The 23,657-nt window shown below is 33.0% G+C and overlaps 1 protein-coding gene across 1 annotated transcript in view; it reads left to right on the top strand.

The window, feature by feature from the left end:
• The first annotated feature begins 3,883 nt into the window (after nt 1–3,883).
• LOC119068080 (transcription factor Sox-8) overlaps nt 3,884–23,657 on the top strand; it is a 75,068-nt gene continuing 55,294 nt past the window's right edge. Inside the window, exon 1 of the mRNA XM_037171487.1 lies at nt 3,884–4,335. Coding sequence (XP_037027382.1) covers nt 4,100–4,335 — 236 coding nt within the window. The 5' untranslated portion in view covers nt 3,884–4,099. The remainder of the gene's footprint in view (nt 4,336–23,657) is intronic.

Raw genomic sequence — 23,657 nt, 5'->3', positions numbered from 1 at the left:
TTGTCGTATTGTCATCGAATTCATCAAAACTCAACGCCTGTGTGCATTGTTTACATTTAACCGAATATTGCAATCATATCGAGAAGATGAACAACTGTGCAGTATGTGATGGCTGTTTCCGAAACGAAAATTCAAACAAAATTATTTGTGATGGAATTTGCCGTCAACCTTTTCACGCCGAATGTGCCAATTTCAGTCAAAATGCGCTGTCATGCTACAGAGAAATGCCAAATCTTCAATGGTTCTGTGATGGCTGTATCATCTTTCAAACACGCTCGACCAATATTTCATCTCCGCCATTCAAGAAATTCAATTCAACCGTAGTTACTCCATCATCATTGCCTTCTCACGTCCAACGATCGCTCTATGCTGCCAAACGTAAATCAATTCGGCATCCATTTAGGAATGCAACACCTGCCTATTTATAACTCAAATATTTGGTAGTTGACTACCACGGTGGTAAATTGCAATGCTACTATGAGCAAACCAACACCAGGCAAATCAATTATTATTTGTTATCTGGTAACCGATCGCTCATAGCAGACATTGCAATTTGGTAGTTGTTGGTAGTTAGACCCCCAAACTATATAGCAGCAAAGATGTTTCTTACTCGAGAGACGCACACCGACTGACGAAATTATTCGGCCTGCTGGTCTATTTATAAATCGAGTATTTGGTAGTTGACTACCAAAGTGATAGTTGACTACCAAAGTGGTAGTTGACTACCAAAGTGGTAGTTGACTACCAAAGTGGTAGTTGACTACCAAAGTGGTAGTTGACTACCAAAGTGGTAGTTGACTACCAAAGTGGTAGTTGACTACCAAAGTGGTAGTTGACTACCAAAGTGGTAGTTGACTACCAAAGTGGTAGTTGACTACCAAAGTGGTAGTTGACTACCAAAGCGGTAGTTGACTACCAAAGCGGTAGTTGACTACCAAAGTGGTAGTTGACTACCAAAGTGGTAGTTGACTACCAAAGTGGTAGTTGACTGCACACCGACTGATGAAATTAATCGGCTCGCTTGCTATTAATAATTCCAAAATTTGGTAGTTGAATACCAAAGTGGTACTTGAATGAGTACCAAGCTAGTAGTAAACAGAAATTGAAAAAAAAATGAAAAAAGACCTCACCAGGCTTCAGCCGGTCTATTCTTGTTCTTTCTAACAAGAAACAAAATTGATATTTTAATATTTTCCGCCCATCATAGTGATTGTCCGGCGAGATATTTATTATTCAACTCAAATTAAACAATCCAATTGAAATTATTCAAATTCTCCCTTTATTTTGCGTAAATGTTAAAACGTTGAAAAAAAATTAGAATATTGCGAGATTAGGAGCTCGTTTATTCAGCGGCAATTTCGTTTAGCCGAAAAAGAAATAATCTTCAAAAAAAATCACTGAAACAGAAGCAGTGCCGTCTCATATATTTTCGACGCCAATGTCAATAGAAATAAATAATGGCTCAAACCAAATTATGTTTTCTCTTTATTTGATTCATCTGTTAGGAACAACAACGGCAAAAATAAGCATCTAGTCACTAGATTCTAGTGAGCACTCTTTAAAGTACGAAATTTCAGTTTGCTTCTATTTTTTCAGAACTTCATTTTTTTTCTCTCTAACTTCACTCTGAACTTTGGCAAATATCCATGAAATGTCATAGCAGTGAAGTTGGTTCACAAAAAAAAGAGCGCTGACATTAGTGACATTAGTATGACGAAATGCTCACACTGTAGAAGTAAAAGATTTCTACGAAACATTATTAAGCAAAAGAAGTAACAGATTGAATTATGTATGGAGGAAATACTAGTTGGAAACTAAAGCTCAAACGTAATAGATTTTTGCATAATTCTATTTCTAGTACATCTTGCAAGACATTTTGCCATAAAATTCTTAATGTCAGCACTCTACTTCTTGGAAAACCAATTTCACTTTATTTCACCAGAAAACAGATCGCAAATGGATGACAGAATCTACTGTGGTGAAAGTTGTGCACAGTTGGTCCACTCACACAAAACTGCAATACGTCTTTATACGGTTTTACCATTACTACTACTTGTTTTGTTTTGTGTGAGTGGACCAGTTGAAAAACAGATGAAGGTCATTTCTGTCTAAATAACGTTTTTTTTTAATTTTCTTAATTTTTTTTTTGTTTAATTTAAAAGTCGCACGTTGCACACACAAGTAGCTACACCTGACGCATAGCGCTCGGACTATTTCTATCTAAACTCCATCTATCACTCTATCACTGTTTGTCACATTTTTAAGCAGATTGGTCGTTGACACATTAGCTTAAAAAGTTCATAAACAAACTCAAATTGAGACATAAATTTGAGTCAATTGTCATTTACTCACTGACGATAAGTGAGTAACTCTCGCCGCAGATACTTTCGAAATTTTATATGTTGTGCATGATTCAGATATTCAATAGGCCAATAACTGCCTCCTGTAAACGTTTCATGTCCTTAGTGCAGTGTTTCCTGCGTCCAATTTCAATGCCACCGGCACTGAAATTGATTTCTACCCCATAATTCACCACTGAATAAATTGCGGGATTCGTTTAATTACGACGGTCAATGCTAAATTTATGTGTCGATGGTCCTTTCCACTTTCTTTCTGCTGGCTATATTCTTCCATTCATTACATTCAGATTTCTACTTAATAAATATTCATGGCATTTTAAATTGAGAACTGATGCTAATTGATATTCGTTTTTCGTTTTGTTCAAACACAGAAAAAGGGACTCTCGCATTTATATATCTAAATTGGTGTAAAGTGATGAAAATATATATTTAAAAGGGAAAAAAATCTTTCTTTATTCAAACAAACGTTCCAGCGAAAGAATATTCGGAATAAGAAAAAAAAATCAACATTGGTGGAATATTATACAAATATAATTGACCATACGCAATTAATTTAAATTTATTTCGAAAGCGAGAGTCCTCGTCACCCTTTTCACATTATATCCTAAACGAAATGTTCGGCTTAAGTGGAGAGTGAAAATAAATTCCGTATTTTATTAACGTTTTGAAAAGATAACGTTGACATAAACAGGGCTATAATAAACTTGGTTTCTAGTTCGGTTTTTTTTTTTTTTTCTTTACTAAACGACACTGTGTGTCCATGTCCATAATGCACTCTCTCTCTCGTTACTTCAGAAAAAATAACCATATACGCACAATTATAGCTCTCTAAACAACACTAACGAAAATATATACAGAAAAAATCACTTTTCCAAACCGAATCATTTTACTACACACATTTTCTTCTCACACACATCGAAGAAATCTGTTTAGGACTTACAAAAACATCACCATCAACATGTGGCATATAAAAATTGAAATGTATTTTTCGTTTCGTTGCTCAAATCATTCTCATTCTCAACCTTAAATATATTATCATCGCCTTTATAAGACATCATAAGTCAAGTTATAATATTTTTCGTGTTTTTTTTCTTCTTCCATTTCATTTCATTTTTTTTTTTCATTTCTTATACAATTTATTTAAATAAGACTATTCATTAAGATTGTACACCGTCAAAACAGTCTTCATTGAGACCTCAACGAAGATATACCTCGTGCCTTATGTCGTTTGCATTTTATAATTGTCCACACATTATACGATTAGTATCTTTTATATGGTTTTGAGTGATGAGAAGTTGTATATGGGTGATGTGATGTTAGTTGTTTGTTTGTTGTGGTTTTTGTTTTTTTTTTATTATTTTTGATAAAAGGACCTATTGTTTAATGTGAATGAAATTTTTATTTTGACGGGAGAAATGATCGTAGATCGGTTAATGTTCTAGTGAATTTTGTTTACTAAAAAAAAAAATTTTGTTTACTTCTTTTTCGCGGAAAACGGACATTTGCTTTTAAATCGCATTGAACAGTACCGGAATTTCCGAACTATATGCGCGAGATAATAAACAGTTCCGATTAAAATTTGCAACCACTTCCTGTTCCTACTAAACGTGAAACAAAACCAAAAAATAGAAAAAGAATCACCACACTGTTCTCAAACTGAAAAGTATCCCAAAAGCAACGGGAAATTTATTTCTTTGACTTTTATTGTAATTGGAAAATACAAAACCACAAATTCAATTATGGAAGAAAATCCAATAATTAGTTTGGATGGTGAAACCGCTGATCTAAATGGAAATAGCAGTGACGGTTCGATGCTAAATAATAACAATAAAAGCAACAGCAAAAATATTCTATTGAGTCAAGCGGCGGGTGTTGTCGTCGGTGGTGTTGTGCGGAAGGAAGATGAAAAAATAACAACTGCTGTAATGAAAGTTTTGCAAGGATACCAATGGAGTTTGGTGCCGACAACAACAAAGTAAGTTTTCCAGATTATTTTTTTTTTATTTTCTTTTTCAATTTTCTCGGGAATGAAAAGTTGCTGGATGGTGGTTGGTGTTGGGTTTTTTTTTGGTCTACTTGGTATAGTTGGTTTATGTTTTCCGTTTTTTTTATTATTATTTTCCTTCTTCATCGAGAAGTAGTTTGGTTTGGTTTAGCTTTCTATACTCAAACATCCAGCCAACCGCAAAATACATGTTCTGCAGCATATTCTGGGTTTATTATAAATATTTTAAGCGAAAAACTTTGCGAAAGTTTTATTTGAATCGTATGTATATATAACACACGTTCTACGGATCCATGGCAAATGAACCAATTATGGTACCATGCAAACCTTGAGTGTTCAACATATTTATACGTCGAAGAATTAGTTTAGTTTTTCAAATCTATTCGTTGCTTTGTTTTTCTTTCGGTTTTTGCTTTGACTTTTTTTCATAATTTTTTTCTTCTTCTGTTACTCAACTCGACACTTTGGAATCTCAATGGTGTTCGGTAGATTTGGCTCATAACTTCTAACTATAGTTTAACATTGGAAACGTTCAATGCGGTAGTTTTAGTGAAAAGTTTTCGCTTGAAGATTCATGGAAGAGCATTTCTCTCCGAAGCATTCCATTTGAGTTGAATGGAATGATGGTCTTCGGAAGAAAACGTTTATAAAGTTAGTGCCATAAATTTGATAAATGTCGAAAGTTTCGTTTGAATGTAACGGAATTAATACTGTTTGGATACACAAAGATTATTTTGGGAAATAAATTTGCCGAGTAACGGCTTGAGCCGAAGGTGAAACATGTGCGAAAAACATCGACGAAAACACAATTTAAATGTCCTTTAGACAAGAGAAATGAGTTGACTTTCTCCGTATTAAATTTAAATGAAAAAGTTCTGTCTCCCGTCTATGGAAATTATGTTTTCTGTGCAGTAATCACTTTCGAAATTTCATGATGTGTAAAATAATATTTCCCTATGAAGAACGTAATGGGCTCCATGGGAATTCCGTTGAGCGATTCTATGACTGACAAGTATTTAATTCGTCGAGAAAGTTTACTCTGCTCATAACGCTGCATTGGGGGATTTTAAATTATTTTTTTTTTTATTGGCGAATTGTCGAATTACAATTTCATACTTTTGTTTCAAATCAATTTCTTCAATTTGCCTTCCCGACGAATAAGCGATGCCCCGTTGCGGTTCATTTCCCATTGACTTTGATTTCATGTTTTTCAATTTACGTTACGTTTGATATTTCGATATAATCCGGTACACCCGAATGAATTTCCTTGACTTGATTCGCAGGAAGTTTCTATCGATTTAAGCTTCAGGAACAGAAAATGTTTGAAAACATTTCGTTTCCCTTCATCTTATCGAACTCTTCTGGCGGAGAAGTAGCAGCATGGCGTTTTACGTAAATCAGAAAACCTATTTGTGAATGAAGCAATCAATAGCCTTTGGGAACAGCTTCGTTTTAAGATTTGAAAATGGTCACGGTAACATAATCGAGAACATTTTACATGTGACTGTGTCAAAGGTGTTAAATGTAACATGTGATTTAGATTTTCTCTGAACGACTCCCACAATTGTACACACAATTTATTTATTTTCGTCCTTTCGTTAATCAATGGTTGATCGTATAACAATCACAAGGCCTTTAGACGAAATTAGTAACTGAACTAGGATTCAATCCCAACAAAAGTAAAAATTTCTTAAGGAAGAAATTGAGTGTATTTACACCCTGGCCTACATAAAGAGACGAGTAAAAAACCCTGATCTCATCCATTTTTTCCATGGTAGTTAAACTAATAATTATTTTTGAAATAAAGGGCGCACAATATACTTTTATACCTTGACCAGGTATACTATTGGCACGGACTACTTCTCCGAAGGTAGTTTTACTTAATCTTTCAGAATCTACAAGCGTATCTTCAATATAAAAGAGAACACCACCTAGAACTCATCGCTTATTCTTGTGATCAGAATCAGACTTGTGCTGTATTAACCAGATTATTTAAATTAGCTGGACAAGTTTTGTCTTTGAAGGCGAACGTCATTGTTTCAGCTTGTTTTCAATTAGGTTCACGCTACTTTTCCTATTGAATAAAGTCATTTCAACGGTTAGCATCACTGTAGCATAAATACATTTAGCAGTTTGCATTAAAAGATAGAGAAAATGTTGAGATATTACACATTCCATTATTGACAATGACATTGGCTTGTAAGGATTCCTTTTCGTCAAAAGAAATAAAGAAAATATTTCAACGGAATACGAAAATTCATTGAAAGCACGTTCTTTCAATATTATATTTAGTACAACGAAAGTTTGTGTGGCAATAGAAATGTTTATAGATCTAATAGCGAAAACCGTAAATATTATTTTTTCGCTGGCTGGCTTTCCGTCATTGATTGCATTTTGCAGTTTCGTTGAAATACGGTTTTTGTCGAGGTTTTTGATTGAAAACAGAAAATAAAATCCAAAACATTTACGCCGCGCTGATAGCTTTATAAGCGGTAAAATGTTTTTTATGCCAAATACTGCGAAAGTTTGTATTTTCGGTCCTCAAATGGTGACCGAAAATAAAAAAAATCAGGCCTTGGGCCGAAAGTAAATGTCACTGTCATCATTTTACTTTCGCCCCGTACTTGCGTATTTGCGGGCCGAAAGTAAATGTCACTGTCATCATTTTACTTTCGGTCCTCATATGTCATGAAAGCACATGTTCACTTGATTGAAAGTACGCATTGAGTGTAGTGTTGTGTTGACGATAACCAAATGTGAATGTGTGATTAATGTAATTTTATCTGTTAAATCATTTTTATTTTTATACCCCCGCGCTTTTCGTCATTTTACAGTTTTTACATCAAAATTTGTTGAGAACTCATCAGTTTCATTAAATTTATGTTTTGTTTCGGACCGAAAATACAAATCTTCCGCAGTATTTGGCATAAAAAATAGTATGCATCACTCGGGGCAAAAGTAAAAAAAATTCAAATCGTGTGATTGCCGCCCTTGCCTGCGGCGCGGGCTGCAAACTTCACACGTTTGATTTTTTTACTTTCGCCCCTTGTTATGCAAAATACTATTATTTTTGAAATATTCGTGTGAAGTATGCCGATCAATAATTTGTTAGGCGATTCAATTTACGTCGAGGAATAAAAACAAATTTACAAAATGTGATCTTTATTCAACTATTGATTCAAACCGAACGTACAGAGAATTTAGGGTTGCACCAGAGCTCATTTGATTGTATTGTCTTAATTAGATTTTTTTGGAATGCTAACATTACATTACTTCAACAGGTCTTCTCATTTTCATGATTTCCACCATTTCTTTTCATTTCCTTTCATTTTTCCTTTTCTCTAGGCTCTCTACAAAGGAAACACTCAGAATTGGAGATGTTGTCCACGAGAATTCATTTTATTTCTCTACGATCGTACAATTGAAATTAACTTGACCACTTTGTTCTTTTCTACAGTCCACTTTGATTTCGTTAATTTTAATGGCAATCGTGATTTCCCCGAGTTTTTTCCCTTTGCCCTTTTTCTTTCAAACCATAAATTTTCCTTCTTTCTGGTCTCTATCATAATCCGTTTTTATCCTGCTTTTCTAAACAGACATATAGTAATTAACGTAATACTCAATTATTTAATTTGTTTCTCCACTACCTTATTCCCGATCTGGGCCCATAACCTGTTAAAAACCGCTTTACGACGAGAAATGAAAGCAGTGTTAAAAAATGAAATCTTTATTCAATTACTGATTCAAACCGAATGAATAGAGAAGTTTAGGTTTCTCCCAGAGTTTATTTACGAGTATTATAATGTAGTTGATCTGGACAATTTTTGTGAGAACATTTACAACCAAATATTGATTTAACTCAGTCCCTACAATTTTTTTTTTGTTGAGACCATCCTACAATTAAATAACCATAAAAACAATCACAGTTAAGTTATTCCTTTTCTAATCTGTATTTTGTAAGAAAAAACGGACCCATTGATTTAATTATAACCTATCCGTAAACTGAAGATTAAAATGTTTCACTTGAATCTCCCTCCAATTTTCCATACAAAGTTGAAATCGTAGTTGGATAAAAAATTACGAAATTTGTAATAAATTCTGTGGTATACCATCACCCAAATTCAACTGTGAAATTTCTCCGATTAAATCCCGTCGTCACTTAGTGACTGTGCTTCAATGGGAATGAAAGCTATTGAATACTTTCACCGTCTAGTTCCATAAAGTACAGTTAAAGAAAGGAACTGACCTCATTCTAATCCGTGCACGAAAAAATGAAAATGGAAAATGTAACACAGCGGTAAATATTTAAGTATTCATTCACCTCACTCAGTCTTTACTTATTCAAATTTTAAGGCGCACTTACGGTGTCGATAACATCACAGCAAAATATGAAATTTGAACAAACAATTTGTCTGACATCGTTTGTTCAGATTTCATATTTTTAACATAATTCTCTTAAAATCTGTTTTCTACACAAATCTTCTAGGTCTCATTGATGCATCAAACTATTAATGCTAAAATTAATAAATTTAAAGATTTTGTATCAACCACTAGGCGATACTTTCATCAAAGGAGATAATCTCGAAAGTTATCTAATTGAGAGACTAATGTCAATCGGTTGCTACAAGCTCCCTTTGAAACTAATACCACCACAATTTGTTGAGGGTAACATTATTATCGTTTTATTATCGTTACTGATGTCGCAGTCTTCAATAATAAATTCTTGATTAGATTTCTTAATTGAAGTTTTTTTCGCTAAATATTTTTCGTATTTGCAAGTTCTCTCATACGACTTTACAGTATTACCAATTTAGTCTAGCACACATTGTCCCGACCAATTTTTAAGAGACAAATGTTAATCGTTCCATATTTCGTCACTTCATTTATTACTGGTGGCCGTACCCACATAATATACAACTTATTCGGCGTAAAACTGCATCAATTAACTGACTCAATTTGCAAAGAATTTTGAATAGTTTTTGTCTTTAAAACCCAAAATGAGACATGAATCATAATAGAGCGGCCGCCGTATATACTTGTTAAAATGTTAATTATTTCTCGATACAAAATTTTATTTTTTTGTGAAAACGATCGGAAATCTATTGTAATGAGAATTCATTTTTTCGAAACTTTGTCGGACTTTACCATTATTATGGATCTTTTATTTATTTTTATTTCCTCACCAAGTGACAAAAATAATTTATAAAGACGGAGAGTAGAAGAAGAAAAAACAATGTTCGTTAATTAGTGCTAACTATTTGGGTATATTTATGGTACTATATACGTTTCGACTCATATCTATACATTTTTCACACTCTTTTGAAATGCAAATTAACCACGTACTCGTATTTTCTTAACTTTGTACTTTTGTTTATGATGGGGGGACTTTAGTATTGAGTACACACAATATTCCATAAAGACGAAACAAAAATAATTTAAATGAAAATAATTTTTAAACATACAAAATATCTAATTAAATGTAAATTTTTCTCCACACACACCGACTATAATTAATACCATTTCGGTAAACAAACATAAGAAAATTTGCACATTTTCATGGATATTTAAATTATTAATTTTTTTTATTATTTTTAGAATGGAATTTAACACTATCTAGTCCATTTAGGGTTGATTTGTATTTTATATCTATTTATATTGGATGTTAAAATAATGTATAATGCTCTCTAAATGCACCCACATACTTGATGTGGATTGTGCACGGTTGAATTACATTTCAATGGAAATGCTATCGCATTTTCGACATTTGTAGATATTTATAGCTCGGAAAGGGATTCGCAATTATTCTTTGTTTACAAATTTTTTACTTGAACCCATCCAATTGTTCGGTCTGGTGCCCTGGGCTACACTGATTTCATTTGAGATGTCGTTATACCGCTATTGGTACAATATCTTGTCACACCACCATGATCGGGTTTGTGAACTATCTTCGTCAGCCTAGACAACGGTTCCGATTCCAACATCTTCGATTAAAAAGTTAGAGAAACGTTTACGCTGATTCAATACACTCGATTCGGGATGAATTCGAGACAAAAACTTCGGGGTTTCTGATTCTATTATTTTATTGGCTACTTTAACGAATAAAATATTATCCAGTTAATATTCATTGGCCACGAAGTACTAGATTTAAGTGAAAAGATGTCTTCAAAGTAAATTCCAAATATATTACTTCAAAAACTGCGAAATATGAATGGGAATCTCCCCGAATTTTCTTAAAAAAGAAAAACGTTTCTCTAGGTCTCTATTGTCTTGACGATGAAAGTAATTTTACGTTAACGCTGTTCAGAAAAATCTGATACTTCATTGAACAATTTTTTCCGTGAATTGTTCTCGTTAATCTAAGCAATTTATTTATTCGACATTTGTGTCGGTATCATTTTCTTATATAAATCAGCCCTAAGGTAGTCATTACATGAAATTCCAAAAACCAGGCTGAAATAAGGTCCCCCAAAATGTTTAAGTTGCGATCGAAATTTGCTTTTTGAAATTTGAAATCCTAACATCATTTGAGAAATGGTGGATTACATTCATACAAACTCAATCGTGTGTCTTTCAGCGACAAGTTTCGGTAAATGTCTTTTCGATAATTACATATTTTGTATATCCGAGCCGAAGACGAGGTGTACTGCCACATTTGTCGATAAAAGTTGCTAAAAAACACAGGATTCAGTTTGCGCGTATCACCAAGCTGTTTCTCAATTAATTTGTTACATAGTAGCTTCAACATATTCTGATTTATTGCCTGTCCCATGCAAAATTGCTTGCGCAAAGGAATTCACATGAAATCAGCCGAAAATATTCTTTATGTAATAAGTCACTTTCGCAGGGGCCAAACTGCTCTGTAATAGTAAACTTTCGCAAGCAATAAAATCAGTTTTTGTTCATATAGCAGTCAACTCCACCAATAACAAAATGGAGCTATTCAAAAAAAACATGCATAATTTTCACGTTACTATAGTTTTGATAATCGAAAAATCCTCCATGGACGGAACATAGAATAAATAATTCATTGTACACGTAACCACTGTCAAATAGAAAGCTTAACTAATGAAAACTCAATTAGCAGAGCTCCATTAAACACCCATATACATAGGTGTATTGCTAATAATTGAATCATGTTTTATATCAAATTAAGTAAACCTACACGTACTTTTAATCCCATAACCCATTTTTTGAACTTACGATTCGCTTTTAGCAACAGCAAAAAAATGGATCCAATTCTGTTGAAACCTTTGAAACCTTTTAAAAGTTTGCAAACAAACCAAAAATTGATATAAAACGTCGTTGAACCGTATAATATAAATGGCATTACAAATTGTACAGAAATAGCAATTTAATAAATTTCTAATGGGGATTGCAAGCAGTATCACAAAATAGGACCACTGTTCCCATTATCATGCCAGCGTGTATACAATTTTCAATGAATTTGAAGTGCCATTATTTAATCGCAATTTCTGGATCTGCTGACTATAAGTGGTCATTTACAGTACTCCCGTTTGGCAGTTGTTAATGGAATAGTAAATTCGATTTATTGTACTTAAGTATTTAGTAGTACTGCTGGCACTATTGTAATTTCTAATTTAAACCCATAACCCAGAACGTTGATTATTCTGTACGTGTTTGGTTGTACAAGTGTGAAAATTAATCATTCTCCAGCACTTACCGTCTTAAGCCACAAATTAGTGTTGATAATCACGGTTGAAAGGAAATTGCCAATATTAAAATATTCTCTGAACGATGATCCATATTGTTCCACTCTATATTATTAGTGAAATGTTTGTTTTCACCTATAGATAATAGCCACCACTAACATTCAACCGTTAAATTTCAGCAATGAATAATTCGCCTAGTACTTTAAACGTTAAAAATGCACAAATTTGTTATCCAAATAAACACGTCCCATGGTTGTAAAATGAATAAATTGCCCCAGTCGACCAGCTGTAAAATGGGGATTATAAATTTTATTTCGGTACGAAAACAACCTTTAACAGCCCGAAATACATAAAACTTTGAATGTATCAGTAGTCTGAATGCAACGATGTAAAAAAAAAACAATTCATGAATTAGTCGACATGATGTTGAATTATTCTGAAATTAATTGTTTCTGTTTTTTTTTTTTAAATTCCCAGTGGTCCGAGCAAACTGCATGCATTGCTTCAAACTTTAAATGTAAAAGTCATAAAAATATACCCCATTCCACCCACAGTCCAACAGCTAATTTAATAATAGATTGGGGCTGATGGAAATTTTGATGGTGCAGGTTGGTTTTTAGTGTTTCCGTGCCAAGGATATAAGGTCAATAACCAATTCCGATGCAATATTTAGCATTTATTTCAGAAAAACGATTGCAATGTAGATTAACTAATTCCTGAGACACCTTTTATTTGCACTGTTGCACTTACTTAGGGAACATCTAAAAAGGACGTCTGTGCACTGAAGTGTCAGATAGAGTATGCATTTTCAGAATTTACATTTATCCACTACCCAATCTATTGAGGGTGATATTTGTGCGGTGGAGGTCAACCATACATTTGACACATCAAAAGCTCATATTTGTAGTTATCAGTGATTTAAGACAAGTATCGCAACACTTAATTGCTAACGTCCTTTATCACAGCACTTCTACTAGCACGAACGTAGAAAATATTCGGAGGCTGATTAAATCACTGTAGGCACTGCGTTTCTGTTATACAGATAGATGACTTGTTTTCGTTGTATGAGTTAAAACATACAATACAAACAATCCTAAGCGGTAGCTCGTATCACTAAAGCCTACAAATTTGACACTTGTCAATTCAGTGTTCATGCTAGTAGCAGTGCTGTGCCTTTATTGATGTTCCCTTATTGGTCTTACAGAATATGCAGGTTTTTTATGAGAGGTGAAGCGCTGTGTGAATTATTGGTAAAGTTTCTTTAAAACAAATTACTTACAAAGTTGGTATAACTTTTGTATAAAACACTTAATCGAATTAAACATTAGAAAAGTATGAAGTATAAAGAATCATAAAAGTTTCTAGCAATTATATTACAATAAATGTGCCATTCATACAACGTAACATACACGTTAAATTTGAATAAGATCACAAATTGAAAGCTGTAAACTTTACGCAACGCTTTGTCTCTCAAAGCACACATTTTAAAGTCAAAGTTAGAATTCTTTTTTAACATTCATCTAACGCATACTTGCGCGCTGCTATATTTTTTTTACCCCCGTAACAGTGAAATTTAAAAGAAACTCAAATTACCATGAAAAAAGATCTGAAAACAATTCCAGCATTTCCATTTCAAAAAAAAAGTTTATTTTTCCAACCCCTCCTCCCCTGCCTAATAACGACACAAATATACAATTCATATTATATGAAAAATGCTTTTTCAAAGGTGGCAAAGCTACAGTTGAAAATTGATATACATGTCGAGTTGGCAAGGTTAAATTTTCACATTATATAAGTGACGCTTCCATTCATTATTATAAATGTTGTGTTCGCATCGTATATCCAAATAAACTGGAAAACACTGACTCATAAGACTTAAGTAGAATTATATATGGTTGGTAGCCAATTTATCAACATTTTGTTTTAATAACTAATTTGTCACGTTTATTTGGTGACATTGCACCAGCCCGAGGCACCGACCATTTTTTATTAAATATTTAAATCAAATATTTGCATTTGTTTGTTGTTGAAAATTTAATTACAATGAAAATTAAATTAAAAATTAAAAAAAAAACTTCCTGAACGTGTAGAATACCTGTCGTAAGGACCTTAATTTCTTTTCTTCTTCTTTTTTTGTTTTAATTTGCATTGCTAAACGATGTAACGGAAATATTTGTATTTATCGTTGTTGTGGTAATTGTTTTAACTTCCTCACGGCTTTCATCGTATCAACCTCGATTCTGGTATAAATTTCATTTTAAAATAAATGGAACTGCAAACAAAACCAAAAGCATAAAGATCGTTTACATTTGATTGAGAGTTGCATTTTATACACTTTGTTAAAACTATTGAAGTAGAAGATTTTGCTCTAATGAAAAAACAGTCTCGACTAATTTGATTATTACATTTATGATACGCTTGCCATCTGTAAGATATTATCCAAATCCCTGTCTAATTTAAGTTTTGTCAATAACTCCATAGATTTTAGGGTCGAAAGACTTTGAACTTGCTACACAACTTCTGACTTCCTGTGTGGTTGTTGAATAACTAATGCTACCGTGTTGAAAACTATCAACTACCGCAATTACAACAAGTGATGAAACATAGTAAATGAAGTTTAAGGAAATAAAAGCAACTGCAGTACTATATATTACACACTTGTCACGAAGAAGTGGAGGCTTGTCGCGTATGTGATATTAAATTATCACATTTCAGAAGAAAAACATTTCTTCGGATTTTTTTCTCTATTCTAATTGTCAGCAAAAAATTAGGGCCTGAACTGACTGAGTTCGCTTGGTGTTTCGTTCACTATATATTACGTTGACCAAGCGAACTCAGTCTTAGGTCTCAGTCTCAAACTTAGGACTACAGAGCTGAAAAGATCGTATGACCTGAGGCAATTACACCGTTTTTAAACCACTAAAACTAAAAAGGTACAAGATTTGGTAGCAAACATTGCGTGATGTTCAAGTCAAGAGAAGATTGAATCTTTATGGGGCGATACGTCTGCAGTTTATTAAAGATTAATTCACGGCTGAAAGTTTTGTAATAAAAAAGGAAGTGGAACTCAACATTGTCAGCCGGAACTTTCCAAGAAATTAAATCATCTGTTACCGAGACCGACGACCAAAGAAATGAGGTGTGCCTATTATTGTCTTACATATCCATAATGCGTGTGACATCACAAATGAAGTAGAGAATTTAGTAACTTCGAAGAAGTACCAGATTTTGATTACTAAAGGTAAGATGAGCTCATTATGTGTAAAGACGTGTGAATTCATTACGACACTAGAACTCCTCTCGATCGTTCTAAAATGGTATCTCTGCGCAAAAACCTTCGTAGAACTCCGGACCTGAAATTATTTAATGTTTCCTGGTATAACATTTTCACCCTTTGAACAAATTTGAAAATCATACATACATCTTGTAGGACACATTTTACTGTGTTCATTGTTCGGGCTGTTACATTTTCAAGAATGTTATTTTTTTTGCCGTTCATTTTATATCATCAAAAACTTTATGTTTAATGTTACATGAAACGACAGGCGACTGTTTATTTAGGACTTTTTATCAGTATTTCCCTAGAGGCTGTGAGAGAGAAAGTTGTAATGTATACGTTATAGACTATAGTCAAATGTATACAATAGAGCACTCGGATATATCGTAATGTGACTATCAAAGTCATTATGAAAACAAAAGTTAAACATTAAGGAAGAGAAAATAGTTAACTATGTGAGCAATGTGTGTTATACATGTATAAAACGAACGAGCCTCTGCACGTTGCTGTATGTATACTGTACATCCATTCATTGTGTGGATACAGATACACAATATTAAGTGTGCAAATGCCAAAATAATAAATATTAATAAAGTAATTTGTCGTTATTGTTGAAGTTATACAAATATTGTACATTACGATTTATTTACCCAGATATAAACGGACAAACAAAAAGCAGATTAAGAGGAGATCCTTTTTGAAAATTAGGGATTAAATTGTATATATATTGAAATTGTGCCGTACACAAAATGATTATCCGAAACTTCTTGTTGGTTATAAATAAGCCAATTTTCTTAAATTAATTAAATTTGCTTCGAATTTAATTACATAAATAAAGAAGTCATCTTAACCATGCCCAACTTGTGATTAAGTTGAGTCGAAACGGAATGAGGAAAATATGAGAACGGCCAACAAATTTGATTGCATTGCAGAACGATGAGCATCTCTCGAAATAAATGTTTTTTTTTTTTTTTTTTAATAAAATGTGAATGAAGCTCTACGAAGAAGAACGTTTTGAATGTAGCCAACGGAAGAAGTACCATCAAGAGAAAAATTCATCCGAAGGAATTATGTCGATGCGTTTGGGTCGGCCTATCAAAATTGGCACAGATAGATTTTTTTTACATTTTGAATAAATTCCAGAAGTTTCAATGAAAATAACACACACGTTTGTAAGAATTTGAAGGACTAGATATTTGTATTTGTATTACGTAGAAGAGTGCACCCATGGTCCAACATATTCACATAAATTCACACGTAATTTGAGGCCAATGCTATAACTCCCTTGACTGAAAGTCGTGGGTCTTACAAATGATAAACACTCTAAAATGTTTTTCACACAATGTTCACTACTATGATTGAAAATACATGGAATGTATGACCAAGAACCTTAAATACAGAAAATGTTTGTCACACTTTGTTCATTCCTTGATGCCACGATAACTTGAGTAATTCTAAACGGATTTCCTAAAACTTTTTTTTAATCGACGAGGAACCCTAGTGGGCAGAATTGTATCACAGCAGTTTCTGCAGTGTGAGAAAATAAAGAAGTCATATTTTCAACGATTACAATCCAATTAATGCTATTCGTTGTTCCACATGTAATATCTACATTATCCACATACGAAAATGTCAAAACGTATAACTATTTCACGGTATGAAACCCACTTAACTAATTGTTGGAAAAACAAACCATTCGGACAGTAGGAATTCGACGATACAGAGATAAATATCAAAACATGCGTCATTGAACCGTTTCTTCGCATTCATTGTAGGTTTTGTTGTTCCCACAGCTAGATAGTGCATCTTATTCTACAATATATTCGATAGCTAACCATAATGATTGCACTTTTTTCAGTGCACAAAAATTTTTGATACGATGCACCATTTGAACAGATTTTGGCTTAGAATGAGAACTTTTGGTTGATTAAAAAGACAACAGTGCTTCGAAAGACGTAACAGAGAGTTATAGTAATTCGGAATTTTAACGCAATCCTGTCATGTACATCAGTCAGTCGACAATTACCACTAGTTTCTTCCATTTTACTAACTGTTAGAAATCTAAAAATTAAAATTCGAGATAAAACTTTCTCTTGACATCAAACAGGGACATCAATTTCTCCATTTCTTCGTTACAATATTAAAACTCATTTAAAATTAAATCGACTGGACTGGTCTTCACCGTCCTGAATAATGAAATGAAACAAGAATCACGAACATCTGCTTAGACGTCCATAAAACTCAATCACAGGAGTGCATAAATTTTTAATTTAATTGAACATGAGATGCGCAATTGTGAATTCATACTTTGATATTGAGTTAGTGTTACGGAGAAAGCTTTTTGATGATATGGATGCACATTTTATGCAAATACTTCACCAGTAATAGTATTTCAACATTGAATTAAATTGAATCGAATGCATATTCTGTTTGGGTGGTCAATGACCACTGGTCATACATATATGGGTTAAATATTAACAAAGGTAATAACGCTTAAAACAGAAGTTATGCACTTTTATGGAACTGACATTATAGTTTAGACATAAACATTTCTGAAACATTGTTTCAGTGAGTTCTAAAACTAGAGACTATCGCTATCGCTTCTTTTAAAAAAACTGATTGGTCGGTGAAGCACTCATATGATTGCAGTAACAATTAAATGAACATTCATTGAAGATGAAAAAAAGCAAACAAACAGACACAAATATAAATTAGAAAATTAAGCCATCATTCATCGGTTTTGTTGTGTACAGTGGGCTATAAGAGTATTATTATACGAATGACATGGCTTGCCAGCTTTATTTACAGATTCTAAAAAAACATAATTCCAAGCGTACACTTATTAGATCAATCCCCCTAATTAATATGTATTCTTACTCATGTCCATTTCAACAGAATCATATTTTTTTTCGTCGTAACCAATAATATATCGTAAATAATTATCTAGTTATTCAAAAAAAAAAAAAAATTAAAATCACCACACAACTAAATCTATTTATATTGCTACAATAAAATTGAAATTCATAGTCAAAAAAAGTGCATGTCATCTGAAATTTATAATGTCCATCGTAATTGTATAAGCTTGTAGGCTCATGGAAAAATTTGATATGTGATCCGAAATGTGTGATCGTCAGATGTGTAATAGTTGAATTTTGAAAGTCCCTCCCAGAACATGACATTATTCACATTTACAAAAAAAATGCTTTGCAACAATAAATGCAAGTTTTCAAATTTAACTCTGGGACGATGTGCAAAATGGGTGATATTTTTGTGGAACCGATCAGATGCCGTTCATAAATGAACGGCGTTATGCAGTAACCGTACTTAAAAAAAGGTCCAAAAGATACACATCTGGATACCGTTCAAATGACGCAACGAAAAAATATCAATTTTTAATACACTCCCTCTACCTGTCGCCCACTGTCAAACAGACTTTACAAAACGGCAAATTTATGGACTGTCACACGAGCCTTAAACCCCTCACTCTCTTGCATTACGTATCTTATGAACTTCCCCTCAGAGTATTTTTAACCTTTTGCACACTATTGCAAAATAAACGATGAGCTAGTGATATATGATAGTGCATCCTCAATACTTATGTGTTGCCAAATTTGTATTAAAACAGGAGAAGTAAGAGATTCTGCTGATCTGCTGAGACAACATGTCTGCCGGTCTATGAAATATTGTTGAGATGATACTTTAATAGCGCTATTGGGAGGTGTTTATAGTAGATACGATTACGATACGGCTATTCAACTGTTACCGACAATGACGGGAAAAATAGCCGATGGGCTCAGGCTAATGTTGTTTTATACAATCACATTTATGTTATTTGAGATATAGATTTCGTTTCAATCTGTTTGAAATTTTTAGATTAAGAGAAGTAATAGATTTGATGAATTTGCAAAAAGTTTATTTTTTGTATGCAAAATCCTGTTCTAGTTGCATACTGCGTCTTCTGTAAAGTCTCCAAATGGCGAATTATAAGCCTTGACGATCGATTAATCACAATCCCAATAATTTTGCGGTATTGATTCATTTCAGGATTCGAGTACTACTGAAAAAAAAGACTCCGAGCTCACAAGATAGAAGTCGAGTGTATAACTCAACATTTTCAAGATATTTCTCTTCAATAATTTCGGGAATTATAAAGCATTTTCAAGAATTTGCAAGAATTTCAAAAATTATATTTCTTGAAATATTCGTCAAATCAGCCAGTAAAATTTTTCCTCCAATCTCTTGTTGAATGCCATACAGTGTGGTTTGTTATTGGACAGTTATTGGATGCTCTCATTTCACAAAGTTTTAAATGTTTAATGGTCTGGACGAAATCATTTCTTCTTCTCATAACATAAATTGGAAAATTTCGAAAATGTGATTGCTTGAACGATTCAAAAACTCAAAAATGTCGATTTTTGGATGACTGATGTGTTTCATATCGTTTATCAAGTTAACAAGTTATTAGTAACTGTGAATCACAACTTGAAGTAAATGTTCAAGCACCATATTGAGAAACAACTGAAAATTATACTAAAGCTAAAAGTAATATTTCTATGCAGCATAAAATTCAATTAAAAGTTCTCGCAAACATTCTCCATCAAAACGCAAATCGATTTGCTTCTGTTGCTTGAAGTTATGATTACTTAATTGTGGAATTGTTTAGCATAATTGCAATTAATGAATTTTCCCTATATTCTCCGTTGTGCACAGGGTTTTAGCGAAATGCATTTATTCATCATAATTCTAAAACATTTTGCGTGCAGCACAAATTCAGTTGTGAACATGATTTAATAAGATAGAGACCAACTTTTCATTAAAACGTCATCGCTTGGAATACAAATAATTTTGAAATTTAAAGATTCGGCTGTGTTCTAACCAGCAGACCTAGAAAATGCTACAGCAACACGATCATTATCTTCCCATGAGCTCTGTCTAATGATACTTTTTACTGCCTGACGTACGCTAAAACTAGTTGTGGTAGTACGTATGTGTGTCGAATCGACTTTATCGATAAATCATCAACTTTAATCTTTTGAGTCAGCTTCGTTACGCAAAATTTTACACCCAATTAGTTCAAACAAGCTGGCTTAGTTTACCTCATCATCTGCCAAATAATTTTTACCAAAAAAAAAGTTTGACTGAAAACAACAAAAATTTGACCAAAAAAATCTGCGTCACAAAGTGGCCGATGTTCAGGAACATACCTATAAGAAAATGTAACTGCCACATGCGACGCAGATTTTTTTGGTCAAGATTTTTTTGTAAAAATTATTTGACAGATGATGAGGAAAACTATGACCACAGTGTTCCAAAACGTTACTGTCACATTCATAAATCTATTTTCGACATCAGTACGTCACTTTGCGACCCCTTTATGTACCGAATTACCCTACAGTAACAGTAGACTTTCAGTAACGTTTTGGAACACTGTGGACGATTTTTTTGAACTAATTGGGTGCAAAATTTAATTTTTGCGTAACGAAGCTGAAAACGTCAACTCAAAAGATTAAAGTTGATGAATTATCGATAAAGTCGATTCGACATACTTTATGTGCTACCACAACTAGAAATTTTTAATTCACTCCTCTCCTACATATCAACTGTGTCGGTCGCTGTAATGGATGCTGTTACTGGTATCGAATTGCCGCTGCACATACTAGCTGATGAAACTTCTTCATCGTTCGTTCTCTCACTGAAATTGCATAAATTATGTAGTTTTTGCTGCTCTTACAGGTCACCACAGTGATGACTTTTAAATACGTCACTGGATGTCTATTAATTTCACTACAGTCGAGATCGAGTATCACAGTTTTTGGTTGGTATTTAAATTTCCCGTACTGATGAAAATTTAACTCGAAATTTACATCAAAAGTTTTCGGATTTTGTTTAGAAAAGTTGCAATTTTTTAGTTTCGAAAAGTTTTCCTTCATTTAAGCGCTCGTTCTGCTACCCACACAGTAATTGTATGTATGCTTTGATATTTTTACTTTGACGAGTCCATGTTAAATGAGCTTTGTCATTTCCACAAAAAGTATCCTGCCGGTTCGAAACCCGCAAAGGTTTTAATGTCCGCTCTAAATTTTATAACGTTTTTTGCCTGTCCGTGATTTATTTTCTGACCGAACAAAATGTATTGCAAAAATATTGTCGAGTGATGTTAACTTCGAGGCGTGCGGGTGAACTTGGGGCAGTCTGTCCATCTCTTGTTTTGACGCGTATTTAAATTTTATAGTTGTCTACCTACGCGTATATGCTTCTGTGTCAGTCCAACAAGTTTCTGTTGTTTAATTACATAAAACTGACAGGTAAGTTTTGTGAAGCTTTAACCTCTTGTGAGGTAATCAAATGAATTGATGTTGGAGTTAGAATGTGAACGTATTTCACCGAGTAAAATATATGCTTTGTACAGCGGACACAACCTCCAATAAATATAGTGATGAAACAATTAGGCTCAGCAATTCTGTTGGAGAATGGAATCTCTTCAAATGAGACAATTATTTTGGCAATGAATCTCGAGTAAATTATTTCAATTTCTCATTCCATTTTCTCTTTCTATCTCCCTCTCTCTCTCTCTCACACACACACACTTCTTTCTGTAGCATAATCTGTTTTCCGTTTAATCTAATCTAATCTAATCTAGATGAACATGGGATTTGACAATCAACACATCCCGATACTGTGCCTCCTAATTACATCAAACACCGTGTATTCCATTCAGAAAACTTTCGAAATATTGTGTCATATACACATTAGCTCCTCTTGTCATTATTATGTTAATACAGAAAAATTATGCAATGCCTTTTGGCAAATTGTAGAAAGACAGGAGGTACAATAAACAATAGCGACATTGTACATGGCATATCAAGCAGATTTCTAGTTCAAATTCAAAAATATTATCGTTTCGCTTTGCTGTAGTACAAATAGGTCATGGAATGGTTACGGTGGCTTTAAACGTTAATTGCAATAACTTCGAATTCATTTTAACTAAGTCAAAATAGTGTTTTAGTATAAAAATAGTGAATAAGAGGTTTCGGATTCACTGAAAAAGTCCTTTAGCATAACTTAGAAACAACGTTTTGTCTATAGTGAGCCGAAAATGAGCTACGAAGTCGTGATATTTCCGCAATAGATAAAAAATAGTAGATTACATACTTGTGCGGAAAATCCTTGTTTTGAAGAGTGTGTAGTTTATATGCTGAGCCGAAGGCGACGTACACAACCACACGAGTCAAAACAACGATTTCCGCACAAGTACAGTTTGTTCAAAAATGAAATGCACAGTTTTTAGTATTTCGAGACATTTCAAAATTGCAATCTGTCAGATAGTAAAGGATGCGTTTAATTACCCGGCGCATTAAAAGATTTGAAATTTGAATGATTTTTTCCACAGCTACATATTTTTGCATGTTAAGTTTCTTACATTTTTTGCAGATAGCATTTTAATAGTAGGAAACTTAGATTTCGTAGGAAGAATTCGCGGACGGAAAAATGTAAATTTATTTTGAGTCTGAGATTGTTCTACATCTATGATTTCTCTTAGATCGTGTTTCTATTCAAACAAATCGATGGTCTTTGAATACTCAAATCTGCAGAAAGACCGTCTGCTTCATTCATTTAGCAAATTTTTTACAGCACTTGAAGTGACGATATTGGAAACACGAATAAGCATCAGGAAAAAAAAAATTGTTAACAATTATTTTCTACAAATATATAAATATTTGGCAGAAATATGTAAATATTTGTAACAAATAAATTCGCAATTTATTTGTGACAAATGTATAAAATATAAAATAATTTTAAATTATTTGTTATAAATATTTTAAATATTTGTGACAAATAAATTCCAAATTTATTGTGACAAATATTTTAATTATTTATTAGAAATAAATTCAAAATTAAAAATATCATAAATATTTAAAAAGAATTGTGACAAATAATTTAAAATATTTGTCACAAATAATTTTGAATTTATTTCTCATAAATATTTGTGACAAATATTTAAATATTCGAACCAAATTTTCAACATTAAATTTGCTTCGAATAATTTAATTTTTTTTTCCGTGATGATTTTTTGCTGCTAATTGAAGTTGAACAGTTAGCCGCTGTACAACACCATCGATTTCTTTGAATAAAGACACGATCTCAGAGAAATCATAGATGTAGAACAATACTCAGCCTCAAAATAAATTTACATTTTTCCGTTCGCAAATTCTTCTGACGAAATCTAAGTTTCCTACTATTAAAATGCTATTTGCAAAAAATGTAAGAAACTTAACATGCAAAAATCTGTAGCTGTGGAAAAACCATTCAAATTTCAAATCTGTTAATGCGCCGGTTAATTAAAC

Source organism: Bradysia coprophila (assembly GCF_014529535.1).
Source record: "Bradysia coprophila strain Holo2 chromosome X unlocalized genomic scaffold, BU_Bcop_v1 contig_173, whole genome shotgun sequence".
Lineage (NCBI taxonomy): Eukaryota > Metazoa > Arthropoda > Insecta > Diptera > Sciaridae > Bradysia > Bradysia coprophila.
The sequence above is the reverse complement of the archived record's forward strand: the minus strand, read 5'-3'. Positions and strand labels throughout refer to the sequence as shown.